The sequence below is a fragment of the Loxodonta africana genome, chromosome 11, assembly GCF_030014295.1.
Source record: "Loxodonta africana isolate mLoxAfr1 chromosome 11, mLoxAfr1.hap2, whole genome shotgun sequence".
Lineage (NCBI taxonomy): Eukaryota > Metazoa > Chordata > Mammalia > Proboscidea > Elephantidae > Loxodonta > Loxodonta africana.
Genome location: NC_087352.1, coordinates 10,281,811 through 10,305,994, shown reverse-complemented (window position 1 = coordinate 10,305,994; position 24,184 = coordinate 10,281,811). Strand labels below are relative to the sequence as shown.

At 40.4% G+C, this 24,184-nt stretch overlaps 1 protein-coding gene across 1 annotated transcript in view; it reads right to left on the bottom strand.

Annotated features, from left to right (window-relative positions):
* LOC104845434 (zinc finger protein 234-like) overlaps positions 1-24,184 on the bottom strand; it is a 44,163-nt gene that overhangs the window by 3,859 nt on the left and 16,120 nt on the right. The window contains exon 5 of the mRNA XM_010586436.3: positions 19,234-21,276. Within this exon, the coding sequence (XP_010584738.1) occupies positions 19,234-21,276 (2,043 nt within the window). The remainder of the gene's footprint in view (positions 1-19,233; positions 21,277-24,184) is intronic.

Below are 24,184 nucleotides of genomic sequence, written 5' to 3'. Positions count from 1 at the left end.
CAATTAAATTTTACCTCATGCCACAGTACATGCCACACGTTCTACAATTTATGTGAAGAACGTGAAAAAATACAATAGAAAACAGTCCTTTGGCTAATCTTAACCTGATTGCTTAAACCATGCCCTCTTTCTAAGATCAGCTGGCATAGGACACTAAGTGGTCTCTGGACTGCACAATTTTTCAGGTATAGTTTGCAGGTTTTAAAACAACAAAGCACCTCAACTGCTGAGGAAATTTCAAAAGGCTAGAACTGTCCTCTAAGGACACAAGGGTAAAGACTAATTTACTTTTTGGTGGTGTTGTGAAAAATTTCAATGACGTTACGATTAACATCTATCTTATCACAGAGGGGTCTGCAAAGGAAGGCTTAAACACCATGTCCATCTAGGCCTCAGTTTCCTCATTATTATCAATAGCTATCCACCACATGTCTGTCAGTTTGTCCAACTTTGGGGGCTTACATGTTGTTATAATGCTGGAAGCTTGTCACTGGTGGAAACCCTGGTGGTATAGTGGTTAAGTGCTATGGCTGCTAACCAAGAGGCTGGTCGTACCAGCAGGGTCACCCATGATGGACAGGTTTCAGCTGAGCTTCCAGAGTAAGACTAGGAAGAAGAGTCTGGCAGTCTACTTCTGAAAAGAATTAGCTGGTGAAAACCTTATGGATAGCAGCAGAACACTGTCTGGTATAGTGCCGGAAGATGAGCCCCTAGGATGGAGGGCACTCAAAAGGTAACTGGGGGAAGAGCTGCCTCCTCAAAGTAGAGTCGACCTAAATAATGTGGATGAAATCAAGCTTTCCGGACCTTCATTTCCTGACGTGACATGACTCAAAATGAGAAGAAACTGCTGCAAACATCCACTAATAATCGGAATATGGAATGTAGGAAGTATGAATACAGGAAAACTGGAAATATTCAAATACGAAATGCAATGCATAAACATCGATATCCTAGACATTAGTGAGCTGAAGTGCACAAGTATTGGCCATTTTGAACTGGACAATCATAAGGAATGGCGTTGCATTTATCGTCAAAAAGAACATTTCAAGATCTATCCTGAAGTACGAGGTTGTTAGTGATAGGACAATATCCCTACACCTACAAGGAAGACCAGTTAATACGACTATTCAAATTTACGCACCAACCACTAAGGCCAAAAATGAAGAAACAAATTTTTCACCAAATTTTGCAGTCTGAAACTGATCGAAAATTCAACTGGGATGCACTGACAATTACTGGTGATTGAAATGTGAAAGCTGGAAACGAAGAAAGATCATTAGTTGGAAAATATGCCTTGGTGATAGGAACAATGCTGGAGATTACATGACAGAATTTTGCAAGACCAATGACTTCTTCATTGCAAATACCTTTTTTCACCAACATAAACGGCGGCTGTACACATGGACCTCACCAGATGGAATATACAGGAATCAAATCAACTACATCTGTGGAAAGAGACTACGGAAAAGCTCCATATCATCAGTCAGAACAAGGTCATGAGCTGACTACAGAACAGACCATCAGTTGCTCATATCCAAGTCAAATTTGAAGCTGAAAGAATATTAGAACAATTCCATGAGAGCCAAAGTACGACCATGAGTATATCCCACCTGAATTTAGAGACCATCCCACCTGAATTTAGAAACCATCTCACGAATAGACTTGATGCGTTGAACACTAATGACCAAAGATCAGATGAGTTGTGGAATGACATCAATGACATCTTCGTATACAAAGAAAGCTAGAGATCATTAAAAAGACAGGAAAGAAAAAGACCAAAATGAATGTCAGATGAGACTCTGAAACTTGCTCTTGATCATAAATTGGCTATAGCAAATGGAAGAAATGATGAAGTAAAAGAGTTGAACAGAAGATTTCAAAGGGTGGGTCAAGAAGACAAAGTATTATATGACACGCACAAAGACCTGGAGATAGAAAACTGAAACGGAAGAACACGTTCGACATTTCTCAAACTGAAGGAACTGAAGAAAAAATTGAAGCCTCGAGTTGCAATACTGAAGGATTCTATGGGGAAAATATTAAATGATGCAGGAAGATCCAAAAGAAGACAGAAGGAATACACACAGTCACTATACCAAAAAGCATTGGTTGATGTTCAACCATTTCAGGAGGTGGCATATGATCAGGAACCGAAGGTACTTAAGGAAGAATTCCGAGCTGTACCGAAGGCACTGGCGAAAAATAAGGCTCCAGGAATTTATGGAATACCAAATGAAATGTTTCAGCAAACAGATGCAGTGCTGGAAGTGCTCACTAGCCTGTAACAAGAAATGTGGAACTGATTGGAAGAGATCCTTATTTACGCCTGTTCCCAAGAAAGGTGATCAAAATGAATGTGGAAAATACTAAAAAATACTGTTAATATCACACACAAGTAAAATTTTGCTGAAGATCATTTAAAAGTGGCTGCAGCAGAACACTGACAAAAAATTCAAGCCAGATTCAGAAGAGGATGTGGAACCAGGGATATCATTGCTGATGTCAGATGGATCCTGGCTGAGAATACCAGAAAGACGTTTAACCTGTGTTTTATTGACTATGCAAAGGCATTTGACTGTGTGGGTCATAACAAATTATGGGTAACAGAAGAATGGGGAATCCAGAACATTTAACTGTGCTCATGAGGAACCTGTACATAGATCAAGAGGCAGTTGTTCGAACCGAACAAGAGGATACTGCACGGCTGAAAATCAAGAAAGGTGTGTGACAGGGCTGTATCCTTTCACCATACCTTCTCAATCTGTATGCTGAGCAAATAATCCGAGAAAGTGGATTGTATAAAGAACAGGGCATCAGGGTTGGAGGAAGATTCATTAACAACCTCCGTTATGCAGACGACACAATCTTGTTTGCTGAAAGTGAAGAGGACTTGAAGCACTTACTGATGAGGATCAAAGACCACAGCCTTCAGTATGGATTACACCTTAATATAAATTAAAAAAAAAAAACAAAACAATGGAACCAATAAGCAACATCATGATGAAGGGAAAAAAGATTGAAGTTGTCAAGAATTTCATTTTATTTGGGTCCACAATCAACACCCATGGAAGTAGCAGTCAAGAAATCAAATGATGCATTGCACTGGGGAAATCTGCTGCAAAAGACCTCTTTAAAGTGTTGAAAAGCAAAGATGTCACCTTGAAGACTAAGGTGCCCCCAACCCAAGCCATGGCACTTTACATTGCCTCATATTCAAGTGAAATCTGGACAATGCATAGGGAAGACTAAAGAAGAACTGACACCTTTTAATTGTGGTATTGGGGAAGAATATTGAATATACCACGTACTGCCAAAAGAATAAACAAATATGTCTTGGGAGAAATACAACCAGAATGTTCCTTAGAGGCAAGGATGCAGAGACTACATCTCAAATACTTTGGACATGTTATCAGAAGGGATCAGTCCCTGGAGAAGGACATCATGCTTGGTTAAGTGCAGGGTCAGTGAAAAAGATCCTCAATGAGATGGACTGACACAGTGGCTGCAACAACGGGCTCTTTGCTTTTTTAATATATGCATACTGTACTTAAGTCAAGAACAAAAAGGACAAATAAAGACCAAGGGATCACTCCAAATTAAAGGAGACTACAGAAACATGACAACTAACTTGTTGTCGCTGTATGCCATCAAGTCATTTCCGACCGATAGTGGCCGTATAGGACAGAGTAGATCTGCCCCACAGGGTTTCCAAAGATTGCCTGGTAGATGTGAACTGCTGACCTTTTGGTTAGCACCAGAATTTTTAACCACTTTGCCACCAGGGTAGGAAATATGTGAAGCTGAACCCTGGATCTGGAGGAAAACGGTTATAGTTTACTGAAATATCAGAATGAATTTTATTATGCAATGGGCATTATATAACAGTTTGTTTTGTAATATATTACCTAATAGGTAAAAGTATTAATTAATGTTATCTACAGTAATAGAAGTATTAACTAATGTTATCTAGAGTAACAACTAATAGTAACTAGTATGTTATGCTAAAAACTTATAACACGCCCCTCCTTACTACCTCATAGCAAGATACCTATGATTTTCTGGCATGTTGGGTTTCCTTGCTGCAGCATGCTAAGGTAATCTGTGATTACAGGTATCTTCCTAGTAGTACTTGGCTGGTAAGTAGCAACAAAGCCAAGAGGTAAAATGTAAACAACTGGTGATTCTGGGAAAAGAGTATTTGAGAATTCCTCAATACACTTATTGCAACTTTTCTAAAGATTTGAAACCATATTTAAAAAAATTAAGACTAAAAAACTCAGGATATAGTCATAGCAATCCAAATAGTAATATTATATGCCTATTCTTTTTTGACAAGTTTGGAAATTTCCATATTAAAAAAAATTTCAGGGGAAAACATTATAGAGGGTATGACACCAATTTTCTAAAACATGTACACATAAACATCCAAAATACACAAAGAACCACTAAAAAGAAACAAGTTAGAACCTTAACGGTGTCTGTCTTTACATTCTGGAGTTAAGGGTAATAAAATTTTTTCCATAGTATGTTCCTGCATTCTCAATTCTATAAGAATACAGAATATTATTTTGAATCAGTGACTTGATTACATTCAGTTCCCTATGGCTCAAGAATACACTGAAATTATGGACTCAATAAACTCGGACTGCTTAGGTTCGAAATGTAGCTTTATACCTCCTACCAAGCAGTGACAAGGGTTTATGCTTCCTGTGCCTCCTCCTCTTTATAACAGGAAAAGCAGCAGTACCACTTCACACAGCCACAGTATGGCTAAATGTATTAATTTGTATAAGGCCCTGTGTAAGAGCACTCTAAAACTGAGGAGCTTAACATAAAATGTCTGACACAGGTGTGAATGGGACTCCATTTTATCTTAGGCCTCTGCTTCTACCTTTTAGAGTACATGACCCATGAGGACACGCTTGACCAAAGTAACTTGTTCTGCAACATTCTGAGGTGGGTACCCAGCATGTTGTAGAAAACAGATGGAACCAGTGCCAGAAAGCAGGAAACTGTGCCTAAGTTAGTACCCCAGCCAACAGAAATTCTTGAAAAATGAGTCTTAGAAAACCAATCTGTACAAAGTATTGCAAAACTGTGTATCAAAGACCTACACTATGCTCCCTCTTTGAAATGCCATTTTGAGCTCTTCTTTTGTTGCTTCTTAATCTGCAAATCTTTGAATTTGAATTAAAAAACTTTTTTTAACAGAAAATCTATTTTGGTGTTTTTAACAATTACTTGGTGTCAGAAGAGGCCTGATGGTGCAATGGTTAAGCATTTGGCTGCTAACCAAAAGGTCAGCAGTTTGAATCCACCAGCTGCTCTCTGGAAACCCTATGGGGCAGGTCTACTCTGTCCTATAGGGTCGCAATTAACAGGAATTGACTGGACAGAAATGGGTTTTGGATTTTTGGTGTCAGAAGCAGGACAGGCGCAACCAACCTATGGTCTCAAAGCCCTTGTCCAACATAGGTGAAGGATCCCTCTGAGCCCACTAGGCTCCATCTCAACAAGGCACCTTAGCGGACATTTGGTGAGTCCCCTTGGATCTTGAGCTCCGTAACATTACAAGTCAGCTTGGTTTTATTCAGATTTTGGTTTGTGCCTGCAGATACTTGTCTCTGTCTTTTGTGTAGTCATGGGTTCTGCTGAGTGGTAGCATACTGACTTCCCTACCGGACTTCTCAGATGTTACATGTCCAAGACTTACGGGTCTCAGTCATGTTCATGGCATGACAAAAGACAGTTTGTCTAACCAGTGGCTACTTTTGGGTTCGACTGACAGTGGTAAAATTGGTATACCTGAGATCTAAATTAGAAAACTACAGAAGTAAACAAAAGATTTTTGGTGCGTATTTTGATTAGTATTTAGAAGCTCCTAAACTTGTAAATGTTTCAAAATTGGTTTCTATATAAGACACATTATCCAAATTAACCAAGATTAACAAGTCTCTTGAGGAAAAACATAAGACAGTGCGTGAGTCCACTCCTTCTGACTCCTCAGCTCCTCCTCTATCTTTGTAATTCCTGCATGGACAATCAATAAGGAATCCTGAATAATTCATGCCTTTGAATTATGGTGTTAACAACAAAGAGTACTGAGTGTACCACTGACTGCCAATAGAATGATCAAATCTGTCTTGGAAGAAGTATGGCCAGAATGCTCCTTAGAAGCAAGGATGGCAAGACTTAATCTTACACACTTTAAACATGTTATCAGAAGGGGCCAGTCCTTGGATAAGGACATCATGCTTGGTAAAACAGAAGCTCAGCAAAAAAGAGAAAGACCCTCAACAAGATGAACTGACATAGTGGCTGCAGCAATGAGCTGAATCGAACATAGCAAAGACTGTGAGGATAGTGCAGGACTGGGTAGTGTTTCATTCTGTTGTACACAAGGTTGTTATGAGTTGGAACTGACTCAACGGCACCTAATAACAACTCTGTATCCCAAAAAGGATCCTGGTCTATCTGAAATGCTGTTTGCAAATAATGATGTTCCTCTTGACCCTAAACCACCTCCAGTGTCTCAGATGCCCTTTAAGGTCAATCTAGTTGAAGGATGAGAGAACAAATCCCCTGTAATTACTTTCTCTCCCTGGTCTAAAGGTGAATTTAGAGAAATAGCTAAGGAGTTCCCAAAACCCACCCAGAATGCTCAATATTTAAAGAATTCCATATTTTAATTCAGGTTGAACCACCTGGTCTGTATCATCTGTATCAGTTAATCCATAAGCTAGCTGGATCAGGAGAGGCACAAAATTGACCTTTTATATCACTTAGTGCCTGTGGCAATGGATAAGGATACTTCTCCTTTAGAAAAAGAGCACCCATTGTTATCATCTGTTTTCTCAACCTTATGGGCTCCTTCCTCCACAGATGTGGGAAGAACCCACAGTGCACAACCAATTAGGGTTCAAATCGACCCAACAAAACCACTTCTCAGGATTTTTCAATACCCTCTAAGACAGGAGGCAATTCAAAGGTTAACAACTACAGTTAAGGAATTAATTAAGGGCTAATAAGACCTTGCATTAGCTGATGAAATATCCAAATATTCCAGTTAAGAAACTAATGGAAATAGTTGGAAAGTCCTTCAAGATCTTAGGGCCATCAATCATCTGGTGATTCCCAATTTCTGGTAGTTCCAAATCCTCATTTTTGTTGTCTTAAATACCTGCTGAGGCTCAGGTTTTTACCACAGTAGACGTACGTGGTGCTTTTTTTTTGGTATCCCAGTCCACTCTGACAGTCAATGTTGATTTTCCTTCACCAGGGACAGACACCAATATACCTGGCCCATCATGCCTCAGACCTTTACTGAATGTCTCAGATATTTCTCCCAAGTCTTAAAAGCTGATCTAGGGGATCTAATGTTTCCAAGTAAGTCTGTCCTCATTCAATATGTTGTTGATTTGCTACTTAGTTCCAGAAATCCCTCAGACTCTAAAGACATTCTATGTATTTTCTTAATGGTTTGGCTGCTAGAGACTACAAAGCGTCTGAGGATAAACTTCAATTTGTTAAAACTGAAGTTAAACATTTGGGCCATATTCTAACTTCACAGGGGATCCAACTAGATACACAAAGACTTCAAACTATGTATAGCCATCTCCTGCCAAAAAAAAAAAAAAAAAGCTCAGAGATATTGGGCCTATTTAGCTACTGCCACAACTGGATTTCAGACTTTTCCTTGCTCAACCACTCTCGATTTGTTCAAAACAGAGAGCTCAGAGCCTCTTCAATGGACTCATGAGCAAAAAGGTTTCCATGAACTTAAGAGGACGCTAAGCAATCCCTTGGGTTTAAGACTGCCTACCTGTGACAAACCTTTTTCATTATTTATTCATGAAAGAAACAGAAATGCCTTAGGAATCCTTACTCAGTCACATGGAAATCAGCATAAACCTACTGGATATTACAAGCTCCAATTAGATTCTGTAACTATAGGGTCTATTCACCTTGCTTGAAAGCAGTCGCGCCTATTGCCAGGTTGGATGAAGCCACTGTTGGCCTTGTTATGGGAAAATATCTAGATGTGCTTGTCCCACATTTAGTAGAATCTTTATTAATTCATGAACAGCAGCACATATATATGCACCACCGACATTTTTCTCATGTAGGGTTTAGTGGTAAGGTACTGTACCACTGAAAGTACATGCTGCTGTCACCTGGAGACCTGTATAACTGCTCAAACTGGAAGATGTTCATCGAACTCCATATAAAGTAGATGTTAAAAGGAAGTCACCAAGACATATTCTAATCAAACCTGCCAAAACCAAAGACAAAGAGAGAATTTTAAGAGGCGGTAAGGATAAATGAAAAGTCACCTACAAAGGAGAGTCAATAAGCTCGGACTACTTGGCAGAAACCATGCAGGCAAGAAGACAATGGGATGACTTATATAAAGCATTGAAGGAAAAAATTGCCAGCCAAGAATCATATACTCAGCAAAACTGTCTCTCAAATATGAAGGTGAAATTAAGACATTTCCAGATAAACAGATTAGAGAATTCATAAAAACCAAACCAAAACCACAAGAAATACTAAAGGGAGTTCTTTGGTTAGAAAATCAGTAACATCAGGAATCAACCCAAGACTAGAACACTGGACAGAGCAATCAGATGCCAACTCAGATAGGAAAATCACAAAAATAAATCAAGATACAAAAACGCTCAAAACAGGGAAAACAGCAATGTTATTATATAAAAGAAGACAACATCAAACCAATAAAGAGGGACTAAGAAATGCCATAGATCTTTCATACAGAGAAGAAGAAAAGGCGATATAAAGAAATAAAAGTCAGGTTCAAACTTAGAAAAATAGAGGTAAATATTAAAGTTACCACAAACTATCTTACACATCAAAATAAAACACAAGAAAAAAACAGAGACTCAGCAGCAACAAAATCAACAACAAATAAGAGGAAAAGACAATATATAAACTACTCAGCACGAAAAATTAAGGGGGTAAAAAGAAACTGTCAACACAAAAAAGGACCTCAAAATGACTGCACCAAACTCATACCTACCTATAAGTATGCTGAATGTAAATGGACAAAATGCACCAATAAAGGGACAGAGAGTGGTAGAATGGATAAAAAAAACACGATCCATCTAAATGCTGCCTACAACAGACACACCTTAGACTGAGAGACACAAACAAACTAAAACTCAAAGGATGGAAAAAAATGTATCAAGCAAACAACTATCAAAAAAGAGAGCTGGACAGCACAAGTGGACTAAGCCAAAAGCAAAGAAGTTTCCTTAATAAACCGAATGCTTTAAAGGCCAGCATAGCAGGGGAGGGTTTTGGGGACCATGGTTTCAGGGGACATCTAAGTCATTTGGCATAATAAAATCTATGAAGAAAACGTTTCTCATCCCACTTTGGAGAATGGTGTCTGGGGTCTTAAACACTAGCAAGCAGCCATCTAAGATGCATCAACTGATCTCAACCCACCTGGAGCAAAGGAGAATTAAGAACACCAAAGACACAAGAGACAGAAAGGGCCACAGAAACCAGAGACTACACCAGCCTGAGACCAGAAGAACTAGATGGTGCCCAGCCACAACTGATGACTGCCCTGACAGGGAACACAATAGAGAATCCCTGAGGGAGGAGAACAGCGGGAAGAAGACACCAAATTCTCGAAAAAAGACCAGACTTAATGGTCAGACTGTGGATAGAAGGATCTTGGAGGTCATGGTCTCCAGACCGTCTGATAGCCCAAGACAGGAACCATACCCAAAGACAACTCTTCAGACCAGGATTGGACCAGAATATGGCATGGGAAATGTTACTGGTGAAGAACCGGCTTCTTGGATCAAGTAGACACATGAGACTATGTCGGCATCTCCTGTGTGGAGATAGGAGGGTGGAGGAGATCAGGAGCTGGCCAAAGGACACAAGGCTAGAGAGTGGAGGGAAGGGGTGTGTTGTCTCATTGCGGGGAGAGCAATTAGGAGTTTATAGCAAGGTGTGTATAAATTTTTGTATGAGAGACAGACTTGATTTGTAAACTTTCACTTAGAGCACGACAAAAATTAAAAAAAAAAAAAAAAAAGAACAGTGATAAATCTGTGAAACATTCCATAACATGGAGGAATCTGGAAGGCATTATGATGACTGAAATTAGTTCCAAAACGACAAATATTGTATAATACCACTATCATAAGAACTACTGGAAACCCTGGTGGCATAGTGGTTAAGTGCTACAGCTGCGAACCAAGATGTTGGCAGTTCAAATCTGCCAGGTGCTCCTTGCAGACTCTGTGGGGGCAGTTCTACTCTGTCCTATAGGGTTGCTATGAGTCAGAATCAACTTGATGGCAGTGGGTTTTTATAAAAACTGGAGAAATAGTTTAAACAGAGAAGAAAATATTCTTTGATGGTTACGAGAGGAGGGAGGGAGGGAGAAAGGTTTTCGCTAATTAGATAGTAGTTAAGTTTTATTTTAGGTGAAGGGAAAGACAACACACAATACAAGAGAGGTCAACACAACTGGACTAAACGAAAAGCAAGTAAATTTCCTGAATAAACTGCTTCAAGGTCCAGCGTAGCAGGGGCAGGGGTTTGGGGACCATGGTTTTAGGGGACATCTAAGTCAATTGGCATCATAAGATCTATTAAGAAAACACACGGCATCCCGCTTTGGAGAGTGGGGTCTGGGGTCCTAAACATTATAAAGCAGCCATCTAAGATGCATCAATTGGTCTCAACACACCTGGATCAAAGGGAGAATGAAGAACACCGAAGACACAAGCTAAATGATGAGTCCAAGAGACCAAAAGGCCCACATAAACCAGAAACTACATCAGCCTGAGAACTAGATGGTGTTGGGCTACCACCAATGACTGCCCTAACAGGGAACACAATAGAGAATCCCTGAGGGAGTGCAGAGGAGTGGGAGGCAGACCCCAAATTCTCCTAAAAAGACCAGACTTAATGGTCTGAGAGTAGAGGGACTCCGGAGGTCATGGTCCCCAGACAGTCTGTTAGCCCAAGACAGTAACCACTCCCAAAGCCAACTGTTCAAACAGGAATTGGACTGGACTACGGGATAGAAAATGATACTGAAGAATCACCTTCTTCGATCAAGTAGACACATCAGACTATGTTGGTATCTCTTGTCTGAAGTGGAAATGAGAGGGCAGAGGGGAACAGAAGCTGGCCAAATGGACACAAAAAGAGTGGTAGGAAGGAGGGTGCTGTCTTATTAGGGAGAGAGCAATTAGGAGTGTACAGCAAGGGGCATATAAATTTTTGTATCAGAGACTGAGTTGATTTGTCATCTTTCACTTAAAGCACAATAAAAATTGAAAGAAAAAAAAAGAGCAATCCAATGAGAAGTCCACGCAGAACAAAACTCTATTACAATGGTGATTAAGAAGTATCCTCAAAATTCATGATCAAAATGGGAAGTGTTAAAGAGCACTCTGAAACTGAGGCACTTTACTCCAACTAAAATGGCTCCCATAGTTTTGAATTGGACTCCATCTAGTACTAGGCTCCAGCTTCTGCTTTTTAGAGTACATGACCTATGACCACACTCTTGAACAAGATAACTCATTTTAATATCTTCAGGATATTACAAAACTCAAATTCTGTAGATGAATATTTCCATTTGAAAATAACTCAGTGATATCATTAAAGCATTCATTTAATCATATGGTTTCCAGATCAAAGAGAAGCCTGTATCTCAATACATGCTCCTTTCCAAAAACTATCGATAGAAAAATGAATGTCAGTCCTGTCCCAATAATGAATAATTTTGTTATAATTATGAAAACTCACAAATTTGTTTGCTTTGGGTACTCTTCACAGTGTGTGGGAAGAACATGGAGGAGATTTCTCAGTGTTAATGTCCTTCAAATACAGTATAGCCCCTTAGAAATTTTGGTCACACACACACACAAAAAAACTCTACAGCAATTAGAAGACAATCATATCAAACGCGGATGAAAATGCAGAAACTCAGGTATCAATAACCAATTATATGTTGACAAAAAAAATGAAATTGGTAATGTAGTGTAATGAATTACTTTATATGGCCCTTTTAGGCATGGTCTTGTAACTCTCACAAAATGTCTATGTGGAACTGTGCAAATAAGGTGCCTGTGGTCCACCTCTGGGATTGGACAGTTTTGTTCATGGAAATAAGGTACATGAAATCATTGTGGGGGTTGGGACCATGCAAATAAGGTACATGGAACCCTTGCAAGGGATTGATCGGATTTATCATCCTGCTAGGCTTAAAAGAAACCAATCCCACAAGTTGGGGGGGGGGGTGGTTGAAACTTCACTACCATGAAGAGGAGGGGCCTGGAGCCAAGTGTGTATTTTGGACCCAAGATTACTGAACTGAGAACATTCTAGGCGTAGGATAGAGAGAGGCTGTAACACTAGAGACAGTATAAGATGGCAAGAAGCAGCAGTAAGTAAGATGGAGGCAGCAGAACCAGGACATGACAGCAAGATGTCCAGTGGGCTTCCTGGCCCCCAGAGTGAGGCCCCTAATGTGGGCAGGCTGGTCCATGAAGAGAGAGCTGAGCACCTTCAGACAGGTTTGTTGGCAGAGTGGGTACCTCTGGGTACATGTTGGCAGAAATGAAGAGCTTTGTAATACTCGCCAAGCAGGGCAGAGAATGGGGGCGCAGTGGCAATAGCCAAGATGCAGCTGACCTAATCGAAGAGCTGTATCCTGAGTTGTTCCTGTTACTTCCAAGTTTATCCTCATCATGAATTGTAAACAGTGTCCCAATAAACACCACAATCTTGAGTATGGTCTGTGAGTTCTGTGTGGTCCTTATAGTGAATTATCAACCCAGCAGAGAGCTAGAATGTGCCATGCAAGGGACAGCTGGTGTCAGAATTAGTAAAAAGGTTGGAGAGCGGGGGTGTGTCTGACTTCCACCTTGTATGAATCTGCCTTGGCCTGATGGTGATTATCTTTCCGCCTTTTGGAGTCAGAAGAGAAGCACTGATGCCACATCATCTTTACAAGTAACTACTTCTGATACTTCCAAAATACCACGGAAAAGCCCTGCTTTAACACCACTGAATACACATTCAATTGCTTGTTACTTGGTTAACAACTTTCCAGTCTGTACTGCCAGAAAAAAAAAATCACAAAAGAAAGTTCAATTTGTACTGTATACAACTGATTGAACAGTAGTACACAAAGCCCCAGATAGTAAGACTGAACTTGAAAAAAGAGGCTATGGAGAGGACAAGAGCTAACTGCAATAGGTCGTTGCTGTTGTATGCTGTTGAGTCGGTATCGACTCAGTGACCCTACAGAACACGGTAGAACCGCCCCACAGGAAATCTTAGGCTAAGATCTTTATGGGAGCAGCTCACCAGGGCTTTTTACCCGCAGAGCAACTGGTGGATGCAAACCACCAACCTTCTGTTTAGCAGCCTCTCTCTTAACCATTGCACAACCAGGCCTCCTTTGTGATCCATTAATAGCCTATTAATATTGCAGATTATAGACTGAGTGGTTTTCCACATTTAAACAAATGTTTCTTTCCTTAAATATTCATTTTTACTTATATCCTTTCTAGATAAAATTTTCAAATATTATACATTGTGTCTTTTTGATTTAACAAATAAACATTGAGCATACCTACAAAAACTCATCAGCAAACTTTCTGCACTCCTGGAGCTTACACTCTTGTGGATATCAATCTTGGCATGCCCATTTGTTAAAGATCAGAAAAAATCTCATCCTTCACAAGGCCTATGTCTTGAGTGATATGTCATAAATTCCAAATTTCTAACTGAAGCCCTTACTGCACCACTTACAAAGTTCTCCAATATGTACTTCACTGGTAATTAGGTTTTAATGTTTTCTCTTCTATGAGACCTGAGGATTACAAGAATTCAGGTTTCAAATAAGTTTTTAAAACCCTTCATTTTGTAGAATTTTTTCCTCTGAGGATTTTCTGATGTTCTTACCACTACTATAACTTTCAGAAAACTTATCACCAGCATATATGATTTTCAACATGGCACTACAGACAAAAGCATCATGCTGTTCCTCTGCAGCAAAGACCTGAAAAACTAAGTAAGACCCATACAGACCTCAGTCCTGGAACCCTAGGTGTCAAATGAAGGGATAAAGAACTGTCAACCACCAAACGGGACAATAAAGTAACAGAGAACAAGGAGAGCTACAGACTAGAGGTCCCCTACCAGCAAATACAGCACAGATTAGCCACCTTGGACTACAGACAACAAGGAACACACATGAAGTACCTCATGGGGCTCCCAAAAGTAAACAGAGCACCTGGTAACTAGGGATACACACTTTCCCAACACTTCCCTTCTTCCCTCTGTGTGGCTTCTGCAACTTTCTAATGGGCCATAGTCACTTGGCTGGACAGACACCAGCTCACTGCTGCCTGGGTCCACCCCACTCCCACCTGCTTGAGCACCATATGTATTTATTTTCTTGGTTTTGGTTTCTTCTCTCCACCTTCCTTCCTCTCCTTTCTCCTGTCTACATAACCCCGTGCACTGCCTCCCACCCCGCCTTCTTGATGGGCACCATTGCACCGCTCAACCAGAGATCCACTGGCACATGGACTCCCAGGGTCCCTGCCACCTCCGCTGGCCAGCTCTATCAGCACAATAGTTTTTGTTTTGTTTCTTCTCTCTCTATTCCTTCCTTCCTTCCTTTCTCCCGTCCACCTAGTCCCATGTGCAGATCGCACTCCTTACTGACCCCACCCATTCTTGAATGCCCATGCTGCACAGCTTGGCTAGAAAACCACTAGCACACAGTCTCCCTGGGTTCATACCACCCTCACCAGGCAGCTCCCTCAGCGACATATATTTTTGTTCTTTCTTTTTTTGTTTATTCTCTCTCCCCCACTTTCTTTCCTGTCTCCCACCCACCTAGCATAGTACCCACTCCTTCTCAAAGGACCTTACTGCACCACCCGGCTACAGAGCCACCGGCACAGGGCGTCTCTGGGTCTACATTACCACCACCACCCAGCTCCCTCAGTGCCACCATTTTTTAGTTTTTTTTCCCCTGGTTCTTCTCTCTCTCTCTCCCTTCCTTCATTTCTTCCACCCACCGAGCACTGTATGGCACCTCCACACCTTCTTAAAGGGTCACACTGCACCACTAGGCTTGAGAATCACTTGTACACAGCCTCCCCAAGTCCACACCAACATCACTGACTAGCTCCCACAGCATCATTTTATTTTTGTTTCTTTTTGTTACTGTTGTAGCTGTTTCTTCTCTGTCTTCCTTTCCTTTCTCCCACCCACCTAGCTCTGTGTGCCACTGCTCCTTCTCAACAGACTGTGTTGTACCACTCAGCTAGAGCCTCTGACACACAACCTCCCTGGGTCTACACCATCTCCACAAGCCAGCATGGTCAGCACCATGTTTTTTATTTTTCTTTATCTTTCCCGTTCTCCCTATTCCTTGTCCTTCCCACCTAGGCCATGCGCTGCCTCTGCCCCTTCCTGATGGGCTGTACCATGCTACCTGGCGAGACAGACATCAGCTCGCTGCCACCCCAAATCCACCCCAACCCCAACAGCTGGCTCACTCAGTACCATATTTTGTTTTTGTTGTTGATTTTTGTTTCTTCTCTCTTTCCCTTATTTCATTTCCTTTCTCTTGCCCACCTACTCCCATGTGCCACCCATGTCCCTTCTGGAAAGGCCAAACCACACCGCTCAGTTACAGAGCCAATGACACACGGCCTTCCTAGTTCTGCCCCTGGGTTTGCCCACCCACCAAATCCTACCTTGTCACAATTTTATTTACTTTTTTTCCTTTTGCTTTTTTCGGCTTGTTTCTCTCTCTTCTTTCTCTCACCAATTTCACTCCACACATCACATTGTCTCCTTTCCCTTCTGCCTATCTTCACTCTGACCTGAATGCTGTGCTCCTGAGTGGCACTGACAGGCCCCCGGTCTCCACCCCACACATCCTCCCACTCCCACCCCCGTCCCAGCTGGACCTGTGCTACTGCATCATAGCTGAGCGACCAGCCACTCCCACCTAGACATGGTAGTGGTAAGTATCGTGCCCACAGATGGGCAAGCAACAAAACACACTCAGCCTGCCCAGCAGATATAACTGAATAAAACAAAAAAGTAGGACAAAATAAATCTACAACCAAAAAATGAAGAAAATAACTCCTGAGTGTCCCTGAGACAGCAGACAATATCAAAACATATAAAGAACAGGACAGGATGGTTCCAGAAAGGGGCCAAAATAAAACAACAGACGACCTTCTGATTGAAAATCTGAACTGATCCATAACAAGGGAAGATTCAAAAGGTAATAAAAAAAAACTGTCAACAACAAAAAAAGCTGTGGCACAGATAACTTCACAGGAGAATTCTACCAAATATTCAGGGAAGAGCTCACACCAGTATTGCTCCAACTATTGCAGAACACAGAAAAGGAAGAGATACTTCCGAATCCATTCTATAGAGCCAGCATAACTGTCATACCAAAAGCAGTCAAAGACATCACTTAAAAAGAAAATTACAGATCAATACCTGTCATGAATATACATGTAAAAATTCTCAACAAAATTCTAGCCAACAGAATTTAGCACGATACCCAAAAAAATAATACACCCTAACCAAGTGGGATTCGTACCAGGTATGCAGGGATGGTTCAACACTAGAAAATCAATCAATGCAAATCAACCACACAAATAAAACAAAAGGAAGAATAACATGAGCATCTCAATTGGTGCAGAAAAAGCATTCGATAAAGTCTAACACCCATTCCTGATTAAAAAAAAAAAAACTGTCAATAAAATAGGTATGGAAGGGAAATTCCTCAACATAATAAAGGGTATCTTTTTATACAAAACCAACAGCAAACATCAGTCCCAAAGAGAGAGGCTCAAAACATTCCCCTGGAGAAAAGGTAAAAAACAAGGATGCCCTTTATTACCACTCCTATTTAACACTGTGCTGGAAGTCCTACCTAGAGCAATAAGGCAAGAAAAAGAAACAAAGAGCATCCAAATTGGTAAGGAAGAAGTAAATCCATCCCTATTTGCAGATGATATAATACTATCATAGAAAACCCAAAAGACTCCACAAGGCAACTACTGAAACTATTAGAAGATTCAGGAGAGTGGCAAGATACAAGATAAACATAAAAAATCGCTTGGATTCCTATACATGAATAAAGACTACAAAAAGGATATCAGGAAACCAATAGCATTTATAATAGCCCCTGGGGGAAAAAAAATACATAGGAATAAATCTAACAAGGGACATAAGAGACCTATACAAAGAAAACTACATTTCTGTGAGAAACCAAAAGAGACCTACATAAATGGAAAAACATACCGTGCTCATGGATAGGTATACTCAACCTTGTGAAAATGTCAATTTTACTCAAGGCAATCTACAAATACAATACCATGCTAATCTAAATACTAACAGCATTATTTAATGAGACAGAAAAACTAATTATTTATATGGAAAGGAAACAGGTCTCAGAAACTAAGGAGGCAGACTCACACTACCTGACCTCAGAACCTACTATACAGCTAAGGTAGTCAAAACAGCCTGGTACTGGCTAGCACAATGACACATACATTGACTGATGGGACAGAATTGAAAACTCAGATGTAAGCCCATCCACCTACAGTCACCTGATCTTTGAGAAAGGCTCAAAGTTCATTAAATGGGGAAAACATGGTCTTTTTAAAAAATGGTGCAGGCAAAACTGGATGTCTACCTGTCAAAAAATGAAACCCACACCTCACACCATATGCAAAACCTAATTCAAAATGAATCAAAAGCCTAAATATAAAACCTAAAACTATAAAGATCATAGATCAACACCAGAGGCCCTAATACACAGCATAAATAGGATACAAACCTTAACTAACAAAACACAAACACCAGAAGATAAGCTAGATTACTGTGATCTTCTAAAAAGTAAACACTCCTGCTCATCAAAACACTTCACCAAAAGAGTAAAAAGAGAGCCTACAGACAGGGAAAAAATTTTTGGCTATTACAAATTCAACAAAGGTCTAATCTCTAAAATCTACAGGAAAATCTAACACCTCTATAACAAAAAGACAAATAATCCAGTTAAAAAAATGGGTAAAGGATATGACAGACCCTTAACCAAAAGCGACATTCAGGCACTGACAGACACATGAGGAAATTCTTACAATCACGAGCCATTAGAAAAATGCAAATCAAAATACAATGTGATACCATCTCACCCTGACATTACTGGCATAAACAGAAAATTAGCAATGTTGGAGAGGCTGTGGGGAGATTGGAACTCTTATGCACTGCTGGTGGGAATGTAAGCTGGTACAACCATTTTGGAAAATGATACGGTGCTTCCTTAAAAAGCCAGAAATAGAAATACCACACAATCAAGCAATCATACTCCTAGGAATATGTCCTAGAGAAATAAGAGCCACCACACAGACAGACACATGCACAGCCATGTCCACTGCAGCATTATTCACAACAGCAAAAAAAATGGAAACAACCTAAGTGCCCATCAACAGATAAATGGACAAACAAGGGTACATACAGACAATGGAAATCTACCCAACAATAAAGAACATGGATTAAACTGTGCAACATCTCACAACATGGATGAATCTGGAGGGCACTACACTGAATGAAATAAGTTAATGACAAAAGGACAAATAATGCATGAGACCACTATTATAAAAACTCATGAAAAGGTTTACATGCAGAAAAAAACAATCTTTGATGGTTAAAAGGGAAGGGAGGCCAAAACACTAACTACACAAAAGATATGTGGTAACTTTGGTGAAGGGTAACAGAGTACATAATACTGGGGAAGTCAACATAACTTGACCAAGGGAAGGTCATGGAAGCTCCACAGACATATCCAAACTCCCTGAGGAACCAAGTTACTGGACATTGGGCTGGGGACCATAGTCTCAGGGGACATCTAGCACTGCTGGCACAACCTAGTTCATAAAGAAAATGTTCACAACTACCACAGCTTACATCAGACTGAGTTCCACACAACCAGATGGTGCCTAGCTACCATCACCAACTGCTCTGACAGGGATCACAAAATCACATTAGAGGGTACAGGACAGAGCTGAAGAAAAATATAGAACAAAATCCTAACTCACAAAAAAAAACAAGACTTACTGGTCTGACAAAGACTGGAGAAACCGCAAAAGTATGACCCCGAGACACAATTAAAGAATTCCTTGCCTGTGTGGATTCTACGATGGGTTTGAAGATTTGATCTATGTCTGAAGTACTTCCCACATTCTTCACATCTGTATGGGTGTTCTTTACTATGGACCCGTTGATGCACTTTAAGGTGTGCGTTCTGACGGAATCTCTTCCCACACTTTTCACATTTCAATGGTTTTTCTCCACTGTGGACTCTCTGATGGATCAAAAGCTGTCCAGCCTGCCTGAAGCACTTCCCACATTCCTCACAATTATAGGGTTTCTCTCCTGTGTGGAGTCTATAATGAATTTGAAGATCTGTTCTAGTAATGAAGCCCTTCCCACACTCTTGACATTCAAATGGCTTTTCTCCATTGTGGCCTCTCTGATGGATCATAAGATGTGCAGCCTGCCTGAAGCCCTTCCCACACTTCCCACAATTAAAGGATTTCTCTCCTGTGTGGATTCTACGATGAGCTCGGCGACCTGATGAACTTCTGAAGTACTTCCCACACTCTTCACACTTGAGTGGTTTTTCTCCACTATGGATTCTCCGATGGGTCGTAAGTTGTGCAGACTTCCTGAAGCACTTTCCACATTCCTCACAATTGTAGGGTTTTTCTCCTTTGTGTATTCTGTAATGAATGTGAAGCGTTTGTCTACTAGAGACGCCCTTCCCGCACTCTTCACATTTGTATGGCTTTTTTTCATTATGAACTCGTTGATGGCATTTAAGGTTTGAACTGCTACCAAAACTCTTTCCACACTCTTCACATTTGAAAGGTTTTTCTCCACGGTGGGCTCTCTGATGTCTCAAAAGATGCTGAGCCTGCCTAAAGACTTTCCCACATTCTTCACAATTATAGGATTTTTCTCCTGTGTGGATTCTACGATGAATTTGAAGACTTGATCTTAAACTGAAGTACTTCCCACACTCTTCACATCTGAATGGTTTTTTTCCAGTGTGGACTATCTGATGGACCTGAAGATGTGCAGACTGCCTGAAGCCCTTCCCACACTTCTCACAATTAAAGGATTTCTCTCCTGTGTGGATTTTATGATGAGTTCGGAGATTTGATGTACTTCTGAAGTACTTCCCACACTCTTCACATTTGAACGGTTTTTCTCCACTGTGGACTCGCTGATGGGTGAAAAGTTGTACAGCCTGCCTGAAGCACCTTCCACATTCCTCACAACTGTAGGATTTCTCTCCTTTGTGGATTCTGTAATGAACATCAAGATTTCGTTTAGAAGCGATGGCCTTCCCACACTCTTCACATTTGAATGGTTTTTCTCCACTGTGGACTCTCTGATGGATCAGAAGGTATGAAGCAGCCTTGAAGCCCTTTCCACACTCCTCACATTTGTAAGGTTTCTCTTCTGTATGTACTATGTAATGAACATTAAGTGCTGTTCTACGATGAAAGTTCTTACCACATATATCACATCTGAATGGTTTCTCTCCAGTGTGGATTCTCTGATGCACCTGTAAATGCGAGGGATACACAAAATCCCTCCCAAATTCCTCATAATTATAAGGTTTTGTTCCTGTGTGGCCTTTGTAATGAACATTAAGAGTTGCTCTATGCCTGAAGCATTTCCCACATTCCTCACATTTGTGTGGGTTCTGTACAGCATGCACATTCAGATGAGTTTGCAGATGTGAACTCTGACTAATTTCCTTACCACACTCATCAAGCATATAGTAGTTTTTTCCCATGTGAACTCTCTGATGATCATGAAGACCTGATATATAACGGAAGCTTCTTCCACACACACTACATGTGTAAAACTTCTCTTCTGAATATAATCGGTGATAAATACCAACGCTGGGGACTTCACTACAGGTTTCTGTACACTCGTTATACTGGTAAGTTTTCTCTCCTCTCTGAGTACCAGGCAGTCCTCCTGCAACCGGAAGAGGCGAATGACTTTGTATGTAGAACTGAGAACCATTTATCATAGAATATCCACGCCTGGTTAGGTAACTTGCAATTTGTTGCCAGATATGTGAGCTGGAAAGCTCCTCGTGTGCTCCTGCTTGTGGAATAGTCTCCACCTGCCTTGGGTTCTTGCCTCCTGTAAGGACAGAGAATTCAGACATAGACAGGTGAAAGATTTGTTGAGAATTTTTAAGATTTCACACTTAGGGGAATGAGATATTACTGAGCCCTGAGAAAGTTCAGTTGATCTTTTCCACTGCATATCATGTGTTCTGGTTTACATACCGTCAAAACCAAGACTAAGTTCACTGTTCTCCAATCCAGTAGGCATTAATAAGACCCAACACACCCAAATCCACTATGTGAGGTACAACGTAGAAATCAAAGCCTTAATTTAAAAAATAAAATTGATAGTAAGAAATTGTTAACCTCTTGCTATTTTTTATTCAATTTCAGGTAGTGTAGAATCTTGGATAGTAAATTATGTAGTTGGAAAAATCATGTTGAAAATAAAAATGAATCAACAACGTGTATGTTTTGTTGGGTATATTTTCACTACATTAAAATTTCCTTTTAATGTATATAAGCAGTTTAAGGAAAGCAATAACAATCAAAAGATTGCATACTTTCAGATTATGTTTTGTTAATTACTCAATTAAATGGCATAACAATACCCTCTAAGGAAATTTTTACAGAGGAGAATGTCACTTTTCTCCCTATAGGAACAGTCAATTAAAAGCTGCTTCATTTGTGCTGTAGAGTCGATTCCGACTCACAGCAGCCCCATAGGACAGAGTAGAACTGCCCTGTAGAGTTTCCAAGGAGCGCCTGGCAGATTCGAACTGACCTCTTGGTTAGCAGCGGTAGCACTTAACCACTACTCCACCAGGGCTTCGTCATTTGTGTCAGCAGACATTAGATCAGTTTTTGTAGAACCCCATCTTGGGTTATTTCATGGAAAATTGCCCCAATGTCTAAGGAACTGAGAGGCCTTGAAAATGGCTTCCAGATTTAGGAGAAAACTACATCATCTCTTAATGACTAAAACACATCATATAAGCACAGACTGCTCCTTTAGCTCCTGCTGAGTCCTCCATGAGGACAAAGGGGAAAAAAAACTGAAATGATAACATACCCTATTGTGCAACCTGATACAACTTCATAATCTCCAGGAAAAAAAGTGAACCAAGAGAAGCTAATGTTTGATGACAGACACAGAGCTGGGAAGAATGAAAAGAACAGGCACAGTGGAATTTTTTGAAAGCCAATCCTATAAAGGGAGTTACAAAACCAAAAAACCAAACCCGTTGCTGTCGAGTCGATGTCGACTCATAGCGACCCTATAGTTACAGTAGGCCTGAAACTCTACCCAGATGAAATACTTCCATGGATGGTTCCTTACTTATTTGAGGTCTCTGCTCAACTGTAAGTCTATCAATGCATTCACTGTAAAATAACAAACCCCGTTGATGGCCAATTCACCACTGGCAATTTCCTTCCACCTAGACAATAAAACTATAAAAAAAAAAAAAAAAAAAAAACTATACACAGTACTTATTACCATATGACATAATCTCTAGGTCATTTTCACTTCTTTTGTCTTTCTAACTACAATGCAGTATCAATAACAACAAGCATTTACACCATTTCCTGCTTTATAACCATGTCCAGAAGAGTGCATGGCACATGGTAGACAATCAACAAGTGAATGCTGAATGAATAAATAAATGTTTGACGTTTTGTTAACATTTAAGTCATAGAAATACAAAGGTGTTTCTGAATAAACTGTAAGATAGGAAAGGAGCAGGAAATTTTAGTTTTGCTGGGAAACTGAAAGGCTATACCAGAGACAGGGGTCCATCAAAGTGATGCTGCCAAGGACAAAATCCAAGGTAACAACAAATCACTTCAGTGAAAAACAAGTGTGAGGGCCTATGCACAGGTTCCTTTTGGGCTGTCTCTTAGAAAACAGAGTATCAAAAATCTGTGGATGTAGAGAAACTGACCACTCACAACAGTTTTTCAAACTGAACTCTGCAGTCCATTAAAAAAAAAAAAAAAAAATTAGTGTGCTATAAAATACATTAAAAAGTTGTAATAAACATTAAAAAAAAAAAATCAAGGCATAATCATAAGGCAAAAAAAATGTCATTATAGGAAATGCTTTCTTAAGTCATACGTAAATCTACACAAACAAGAAATGTTTGCACTGGTTGTAACAAATGAAACCTTTCTGATTATGGCTTATGCTCGAAATGTTGGAATAGTTTCGATTAGGAAGTCATTAAGTACTTAATTAGCAAAACATTCTAATGGAACACTGAAATGATCAGAAATATAAGCCACGCTGAGCTGTGTGACCCATGTTCCTCTCATCTTTAGTTGGCCCCCTCTAGCACAAAGAAGGGGAAACCCAGGGATAGTGATGTGGATGTGGACTTTGGAGGAGCAAAGGGGCCGCAGCTGTCAAATCTTTCAAGGGACATTAAGCCTGCCTGGTTGTTGTCTAAGACCTCAGGAAAGAGAGATTTGTTTTTCTTCTTGGAGGGCCTGTCTCAGTAGACATCAGAATCCTCATATAAAAACGTACTATTTCATCCCAGAAACGATTATGCCCCTCCCCATGGAAGGTTCCAGGAAAGCCACATGGAAAGCATATTACTCAGCACAGTCACAACCACAACGCTTAAGTGTTTTCCTGGGAGTCGGACAAGTGCGCACGCGTGTGCACACACACGCACTCACCACAAGGGCAGCCAAGAGAGTAGAACTTTGGGAGGCGTTCATCAGAAGACAAATTGTTCTGCGACAGCCTCATTCACTCTGGTTTGTGCATGACCTATTAGCTATCTCCATCAATCAGGAAGACAGAGAGGTCCCTCTGTACGTTAACTCAATTCCTAAAGTCAACAGCTACATACAGCTACCTGCCATGTACGAGGACAATTCGAAGCCTTGAGAAGTCAGCAATAAACAAAATGGACAAAAATTCTTCACTCTTGGAGATAACATTCCAATAAGAGTAACAGATGATAAACAAAAAC